This window comes from Rousettus aegyptiacus, unplaced genomic scaffold, assembly GCF_014176215.1.
Source record: "Rousettus aegyptiacus isolate mRouAeg1 unplaced genomic scaffold, mRouAeg1.p scaffold_m13_p_29, whole genome shotgun sequence".
Lineage (NCBI taxonomy): Eukaryota > Metazoa > Chordata > Mammalia > Chiroptera > Pteropodidae > Rousettus > Rousettus aegyptiacus.
The window spans coordinates 5,811-14,456 of record NW_023416305.1 but is presented as its reverse complement, the minus strand read 5'-3'; the positions used below and the strand labels follow the sequence as shown (position 1 = coordinate 14,456).

At 38.7% G+C, this 8,646-nt stretch overlaps 1 protein-coding gene across 1 annotated transcript; it reads right to left on the bottom strand.

The window, feature by feature from the left end:
* Positions 1–314: 314 nt before the first annotated feature.
* On the bottom strand, positions 315–8,415 carry LOC107506719 (ankyrin repeat domain-containing protein 7-like). The gene is made up of 7 exons (XM_036238207.1): positions 8,166–8,415; positions 5,744–5,858; positions 5,409–5,582; positions 3,965–4,071; positions 2,567–2,704; positions 828–898; positions 315–490 (listed from the first exon to the last, which is right to left on the bottom strand). The coding sequence occupies exons 1-7, from the start codon at positions 8,405–8,407 to the stop codon at positions 315–317; spliced, it is 1,023 nt and encodes a 340-aa protein (XP_036094100.1). The 5' UTR covers positions 8,408–8,415.
* Positions 8,416–8,646: the final 231 nt, after the last annotated feature.

The following is an 8,646-nucleotide window of genomic DNA, read 5'->3' as shown; positions in this document are numbered from 1 at the left end:
GTGCTTTATACATTTTTTGTACTTTTTTAATGAGTTGTGACTCGACTTAGGCTATTTGAGTATTTAATATGATTATCTTCTGCCTAATGGTGACAGAGCCTCTTGTTCTAAAGAAATTACAGTGTCACGACGATGATCCAAATGACGCAAGGAAACAACTTGTTCTACAAATGATGTCAACCTCTCATTCTCTTCTGATTTATGTGGAATGAAGGCGATGATAGTGAGACCTCGTTCTTATACAATAAATACAAGAACCTATGCTTTTCAACAAAGCATTCCTTTTCTGAATTCTGTACTATCAGTGGATGTCTTCAAAAAACAGTTTCCTCTGGATTGCTGTTCACTGGCAACGTTTCGAGGTTCTCACAGTTTGCCATTTGATTGTGGTACCAGGAAGTTGTTGTTGAGTTTCTGGTTTTAGTGACATTTTCAATGAGGCAAATCACTATGTAAAAACAACTGTTCACTTCTAAATGGAATCCTTTTGCTGTAAAATTCAACAAAAATGAGATTTTACAGCAAACTAAATTTGTTACAAGGCGTTTACAGAAGGAACATGTAACACGCACACTTAATTTTTTTTTTCTTTTTGCACAAATATATCATATCGGATTCGAGGTGTCATGTTTAATTAAATGAATTTCTTTTCAGACAATAGTATCTCAGATTTTGACTTACCTACAATTCTTTTATACAATATTCTTAATACTAGACTCTTAAGAAAGAAATTCCAAGAAACTACTACTTTTTATTAGCAAAATTTTCTTTCTTTAATTTGATGTCTAGTAGGGCCAACAAGAGTAATTCACTATCAGAAGCCTTACCTTGAGAGCTATGCTCAGATGACTGTTTATGAATCATTTCTTCTTTATAATCACGAATTAGTTTGTGATTACTGTGTACAAAAAAAGTGATAAATAATGTTACTATCTTTATATTGAAATGAAAAACATTTACCCAATATATGAAATTCTTAGAGCATTTCAGATATCAGAGGTAATAATAAAACTTTAATTCTTCCATACGCGTCAAATTTGTAAGTTCTACCTCCTTTTTATTAAGCATGTGATTAAAGAAGAAATAAAAAGTAAAGTCGATCACTCATGAATTGAGGGCAGTAGAATTCAGGCAATTAGATATAGCTTGACAGAAAGGTAAGTGTCATGAACCCAGAAGTCCTAGCTCTGAAACAACAGCATTAAACCTAATAGAGATCAAGATCAGGCTCAAACTACTACCATCTCTTCTCTGATGACTCAAACACTGAACCAGCAATATCTTTATTAGAACCACCCTTAATCTCCCTGTCCATCCCAAAGACATGACTGTACTGTGCACATGGATACTCATGAATCAGGGATGGGGCTCGGCTAACTAAATGCCAAATGACTTCCTTTAGATTCAGAGCTTTCTGTTGACAAGCTTCCTTAGGAGGCATAATTGTAAATATTTTAAACTCTGAGGAAGATTCAAGTCACTTGGGAGATTTTCATTATTCTAGAAAACAGATCACTTGAGGGGCCAGTCTTCATTATGGAATCTCAGGCAAGTTGGTGTCCACTACCCTGGGAGGGTGACATGGACCTTCTATGACCTAAGAGGTGCTCTACAGGATATCAGGTAGCCTTGGTGTAGAAATCTGGTAACAAAAGTGAGGAAAATACGACCTTTTCCCGCAGTATTATTTCAACATCTCAGACAGCTTAGAATGGTTCCAAATAGCATCAGCTAGCAGATTATGTGATAAAGTTGTTCAAAGGGTAATGAATGCATCCTGAAGATCTGGGCTCAGGATCTTCAGGATGCATTCATACAGCTCCATACAGCTTTTGAGTGTGGGGCAAAGGGTTGTGTGCCCTAGGCCTAGAGCCCCAGCTGCCCAAGCTGGTGTCCTGAAATAGTGGCTGAGCCACAAACACATGTGTATAAACATTTTTTTTTTTAAATGTAATATTGAAGTCCAATTGTGGATATCCAAGAAGACTAGGCATTTGGATCAGCAAGAGCTACCTGGGAGCCAAGGTCACTCATGACACCAGGACCAGTTACAAAGAGCCACTGTTGTGCAGCAATTCAATCAGCAGACACGACGCACTGAGAACAGTGTCCTTCTTTACATCTCCATCTGACGAATGACAAAGGATTGTCTCCCTTGGACTAAGGAAAATCTTGAATGTTTAAAAAATTCAAGGGGGAGAATATTGGAGATGCCCCCAGAAAAAAGAATTTTCTGCTGCTAAACCCATATTTCAAGACCCCAACGAGCAAGTGAGAGAAGAGACATTATTGTATCCCATGCGCAGGGCTTATACTTGAATGAATAGATCATGTTAGGATCCAAAAGGATAAAGGTTTCAAAGTACTGAGATAAAAAAAAATCTGTACCCACTGCTGCTTCTAACTTGTCAAGCCTGGTCCCTGTCTGAGGAGGGACACCGACTTACTGCCATTCCCAAACTTCCTGTGCCAAACTGTGACATCTCACCTATTATGGAAGAAGTCAGAGCTAAATTCTTTTAAATCTCATTTTTGTGATAACTAACATTTTAATAGAAATACTTACAAAATAAGACCTGTCTTCAAAGCATGTTCTTCTGCAGTACTTCCTTTTATATCTTTTGCCAAGACGTCCACACCTTCCTGAAGAAGTTGTTTGAGTAGGTCCGAGGATGAGTCGTTTACGGCAAGCATGAGGGATGTTCTAAAATAACAGAGAGATAACTTTACGCTTCGAAATGTTACTGAAGTTACTTAAAACAGTTCATTTCATTTCTTTTACCAAGATTATGTCTTGCCCGTGTCTGTAGAATTGTCCGGTTACATGTTTCAGTGTTCATCTTTAAATTGCCTTCAAGTATAAAACAAAGGGACAAAAAGGAAGCCTCTTGCCCCAGTTGGGTTTTACATAGAACATGCTCAAGAAAGTCCTCTAATAGAGAAGAAACTATCCTGAGGGCTCTTATCTGAACTACGTGAAGGTTTAGATGAAGACTTTCCTGTCTCATCCTTTGTCTCATATATTGTACCTCAAAGTCAGCTAGAAGTCAGGTGACTAAGAGCTGTTTTACAGGTTCTAGACAATAATAGTAATAGTAATTATAAGAATAATTGTCCTAGAGTTTAGGATACTGATAAGCGTGTGCTAGGCACTAAAGTAAATGCTGCATAATCTAACACACATCATTCTTGTGGGATATGTTCTTATCCTCCTATTTATGTCAGGACACATATTTGGTGATGATGAGTAGTGTTCTAAGGTCACACTCCTGCTGTGTGAGAATCTTGTGTGAACTGAAAGCCCATCTCATTTTTTTCTTTAGACTCACCTCTCGCTTGTCTTTAGTAAAGAAAAAGTTCATTCAATTAAAGTTGCCTTTCTTCAGTCTACCCATGCCAATTAAAAACAGAAAGATCAAAATATACTAGAAATTAAAAATGATAAAAACTAATGAACCCATCGTATATGGGAGCAATAATTCATAGTCACTTAAGAATAACTTAAGGACATCAGTATTTTTTAAACAATCAATGTAAAGCAAAGAATCATCTAAAAGACAAAATCAAGTCTTCTTTGTTTCATAGTCATCTTTTAAGTAAAACTGTACACAAAGCGAGGTTAAAAAAACTATAAGAGAGACGAAATTCCATATTATAGTGTCTAGTACAAGTTAGAGTTCACACAATATAAACCTAATAAAGCTCTTTTGAAATTTCTTGAGCTCATATAAGATCATAGGATTACAAATGACATCAGTCAGTATTATAAATAAATATTAATATGAATACTGCATTATTCTGTTCTTGTAGGTCGTCAGAATGACTTTTACACCTAAGGAATGATCCTTTGATATCTTTCACTACAAGTGTAAGTTAATCCTCTTCTTATTCATTTAATCTTTCTGAGTGACTGTTACCACTCTAGAACAATATTAAGGTTCAGAAAAAGAACAAACAACTGTACCTTTTAAACCTATCGACTGCATGTACATTTGCATTTCTTGCCATCAAAAATTTTGCCATTTTATATCTATGTTCATGGATAGCAAGCAAAAGTGGTGTGAAATCATCCTGTAAAACAGCAGAAACCATTCATAACTGAAATCACATATCTCGAAAAGGAATTTTGAAACTTATAAAAGATCCTCACTACGTAAGAATATAATATCACAAGTAAAGAACACGTAGCCCTCTGGGCTGTCTCCTGATGCTTCTTCTCTTTGAAATACTCTCCTCCACCCTTCAACACATTTACTGCAACATCATTCTCCAAATCTCTCTTCAAACACCGACAAGCACAGCTCCCAAAATCCTGGCTCCTATCACACTTTATCTATCGTACTAGTCGGTAGGTATTGTATGGCTCCCCATTTAAACAAAGAGCTTTTTGAGGGCAAGGGCTGTTTTTTTGTTTTGTTTTGTTTGTTTTGTTTGTTTTTAATCTCTGTATCTCCAAACTCTAAAACATAACAGTAAACACTTGAAGTATTTTTATTGAAATAATAACCTAAATGATTATTGCTAGAGTAGTGTTTCTTAAATCATACTCCAAAGAATATCTACTTGACTAGAAGTTAAGTACTGTGCCCTAGGAGAAAGACTCCAGACAGATCGCCTGGGTTTCAGGAGGATGACAGAATATGCTTTATATGCTTAGCACTAAAAAAAAAATGTTTAACGTGGCTTTATCTCAATTTGATATTAGTTTTTAAATGGTCCATGGATTTTCTCCAATTAGAAGATGATAGATTTTTATCTTGGCCATTAGAAAGCATAATATGAAATGTTATTCCCAATTATAAAATTAATCCTGAGAACCAAATGCACATCTACCTTTTTGAAAATCACTAAATGGCTGGCAGGGTGGCTATGAGCACTGTGGATGCTTTTGCCGAGGGTCCAGACATGACCTGACCGACTTGCCCCAATCCTCAGAACCTTGGCGTTCTGCAGAGTTCACACTCTGTGGCCGGCAGCTTCTCCTTCCCACTGGCACTCACCCAGCTCCCCCTGCTGGGGGCTAGCTCTCTGTTCCTTGTCTCCTCATGCGCACAAGAACCCACTTCCTCAGCCCCTGCCTCCATTGCAGCCAGCCCGCACCATCGCTTCACTCCCCCCAGGCCTCTGTCACTTGCGGGCTCTGAGCCTGTCACCCAGTCCCAGGCACTAACAGGGAGTTCTTAACTCTGGGGTGATAGGGGAGCTGGCAGGCAAAGCTTCAGCTTTTCTGTGGACATGACATCTCTCCAGCCCTTCCTGACTAGGCTTTGGAATTCGTTCCACAGGACCTGGCCTGATAGATAATACGCAGTACACATATTAGAAATATAATGTTCGTGGCTGAAAAGGAAAAAACACAAAAGAGCTGAATTTCCCATATTTTTAAAATAAATGTAGTTGATCTATACCTTGTTCTTCGCTTCAATATCAGCCTTGTTTAAAAGCAGCTCCTCTGCTATCTCCATATGGTGACCAGCGACAGCAAAGTGCAGAGCCGTGTTGCCATCGATGTCCGCTACATTTGGATCGGCACCACATGTTATCAGAATAGCCGCACATTCCTCCTGCTGGCATTGTATGGCCTGTTGTTATTATGACAAAATATAGACTTTAAATATTAGGAATTCAAAGGAAACATTCCATAAGTTTCACATAGTAATCATAGTTAAATGAGATAAACTCCTATTGATTCTCCATAATTGAATCAAATCCATCGGAAGTGAATAGAGTTGGGTCCCTGTACCTTCATCAGAGCTGTCCTGTTGTCGTTGTCACAGTAGTTAAGCTCACATTTATTGTCTGTTAGGAGAGTCACCACTTCCGGATGGCCGTTGGCACAGGCCAAATGCAGAGCAGTCCTATATGAGTGAGAGTACGTTTTAGGAAATCGGAGGGCACTATCTTCAAATGCACTCTTATTCATGTAATTGTAAACATTGAATGCTATTCCTATGCCTTCAAAACAAATACTTAATTTTCTTCTGAAGAAAGTACAATATTCATTAGCTTCTATCGCCTCTTTAATGAAAGTGGTGCCCCTGTGAATAGACACGGCATGACCTGGGGATTCTGCTCAACTTGGCCGTGATCCTATTTTCACTCTGTCACTTATTAGTTAGTGATATCAGGTTCCAATTTAGTAACATGATATCATTACATATTTTTCTTTGCAGATATGCCTTAAGGATTCAAAACAACATAGTATGTCAATGACTCTCAGATGCGTATGTTCTCACGCTTTATCATCTCTGACACTAAAATGAAATTTATAATGCAGGATGCCTTTCACCTATAATTGTCCATGTTTTTAACAGTTTCTTAAGGTGCATAAAACAGTGGGCATCATACGGTCACCCACGGTGCCTTATATTAAGTGAAATAATGGTCAATATCATAGACTACTGCAGTTCTGGACCTTCGGTTTCCATGGAAGTAAATTTAGTTTAGAAAAGCATTCATAGGAAAGAAGACTAACACAACAAAACAAACAGGAAAAGAATTGTTTTCAAGCATCTCTCACTTTGCTTCTCCAGAAATTTAAAGTGAAAGGGAACTCAGGATTCAAAGGAATAGGGATGGCTCATTTTAGCCAATATTTAGCCTTCAAGATTATATGAAAATCAGATATTTTCAATAACCAACATTAGATTTAATATTCTTCTTCACTATCAAAAGAGCAGTAAAGGTTATCTGTTATAATTTTCTACCTTTAGAAATACTTTTCAAAGGAGAGAGAAAAAGCTTCAATTGTGATTAGGTCCTGAAACCACAATTTTGAATTTCTCATTTGGCTCATACTGGACAACATAAAGTTTTGAAGATGCAAAGGGCCTGAGAGACACACTGAAAGGCTTCTGAGAAGACTACGACTGCTACGAAATAGGTACTCAGGTTAGATTTGATGAACAAATGGATTGAAAACATGGATAACTACAGTTGCAGAGGTCAATAAATAAAACTTTTATAAAGTAAAACAATACTTCCGCAATAGTAGTAATCACTTATATTTGCCTTTTTTAATTGCATAAGGACACAACTAACATGATTAATCTATAATTGTTTACATGTCATCTGTAATGAAGCTGTAGGTGTTATTAAAACATAGGTCAATAATGAAATATATACATAAACTCAACAGGCACAGATAAAACGTTTCCCTTCTGAAGATACTCAAAGTGGTCAGGAGATACCAATTTTCAAAAACATTAAAAAATAGACAGTGAGTAATCATTTTTATTTGTGCAAAATTCATATTCCAGCTCCTGCCCAAGATTATTTCATTATAGTAAAATTTTCCTAGGATTGCTTTCATGTTCATTGCAGAAGTTAGATTTTTAAAACAGGAAAAGAGAATTTCACTTATAATACAAATGCTCAGAAACAAATTTTGTCACATTTTCCACATATTTTTGGCTAATATCAAGTCAGTCTGTGTGTATATGCAATGAAACCGATTTTTCTCCATTTCTCATCTACCAGAGCACACTTTTGCTCACCAACACACTTCTAATATCTATAGCACCTTCGGTGGTCATGTTATTCTCTTTTAGGGATGTACTACAGTGTTTATTGATCCCAGCACCACTCAGTGCATTCTTATCCAAAGGTTGAACCCCAACAGTAATGTAACGGACAGTTTTATAGTCTTCTCATTCCTACACAGCTACAGAGATAAGAACATTAATTGGTTTGCAAGCTATGAGAAAACTGAAGTTAGCGAGAGAGCTCCTGAGGTTGGGGGAGGGCAGTCAGGAACGAACTCCTTGAGCAGGAAATGGCCAGGCAGGGTCAGGTGCCACACCACAAGTTGATCTATTGTGGGAATTGTTTTTCTCATTATTCACTTTTCTATAGTATACAACGGTATGGTATAAAAATGTGAACATGGAAAATAAAATGCTATAGATAATTATTTCTACGACTGATATTTAATTAACCTGATTTAAAATCATCTGTAAAGGGTCCTATAGGGGCAGGTAAGGTGCCCAGGTAAGGTCCCACCACAGCGGTGCTGCAGAGCCGGGCCTCGCAAGGGGAGACAGCCCAAAGCCCATGTGACGGGAGGGCTGGGCCCCACCAGGCTGTGCCCTGGCAGGTGAGCCCTTCTCCCAGGTCCCCTCCACGCCAGGCCCGCCCATGGCCACTGGCCTCACAGTCCCTGTTACCTGTTCTTCTTGTCTCTGTCATTCAGGCACTTTTTTTTGCGCAAGAGAATCTCCTGCACTTTCTGGACGTTGCCAGCGCTGGCAGCTTTGTGGATTTTCCCGAGATCTTTGTCTCGGATGTGATACTTGGGTCCGGAGCTGACTCTACTACTACACTCAGGGGCTGTGTCAGCACCATTTCTCTGCTGGATCGTTGAGGAAATCTTGACCTTATGCCTCCCAAAGCCAAAAAACTTTCTCATGGCCAATACTATGCAGCGTCCTGGGCTTCAGAGCCCCCTCAGCACCCTCTCTGTTTTCCGCCTCCTCCTGGGTTTCTAACCTCCAGATACGCCAACCAACCGCCTCTCACCGCCACAGCCCAGCAGGGCAACTAAGCAGTTAGGCACTTTAGAATCTTTCAGGCGCAATAACGGTTGCCGAGCAACACAAGTGAGCATGCGCCTGGCAGTAGGTGATGTCACTGCCCATGCGCGCGGAG

Coding starts and splice junctions, on each gene's coding strand:
- LOC107506719 (XM_036238207.1), bottom strand. CDS start 8,407: ATGAGAAAGTTTTTTGGCTTTGGGAGGCATAAGGTCAAGATTTCCTCA. Junction 5,859..8,165: donor GACAGAGACAAGAAGAACAG/GTAACAGGGACT, acceptor TCACTCATATAG/GACTGCTCTGCATTTGGCCT. Junction 5,583..5,743: donor ACAGGACAGCTCTGATGAAG/GTACAGGGACCC, acceptor TAATAACAACAG/GCCATACAATGCCAGCAGGA.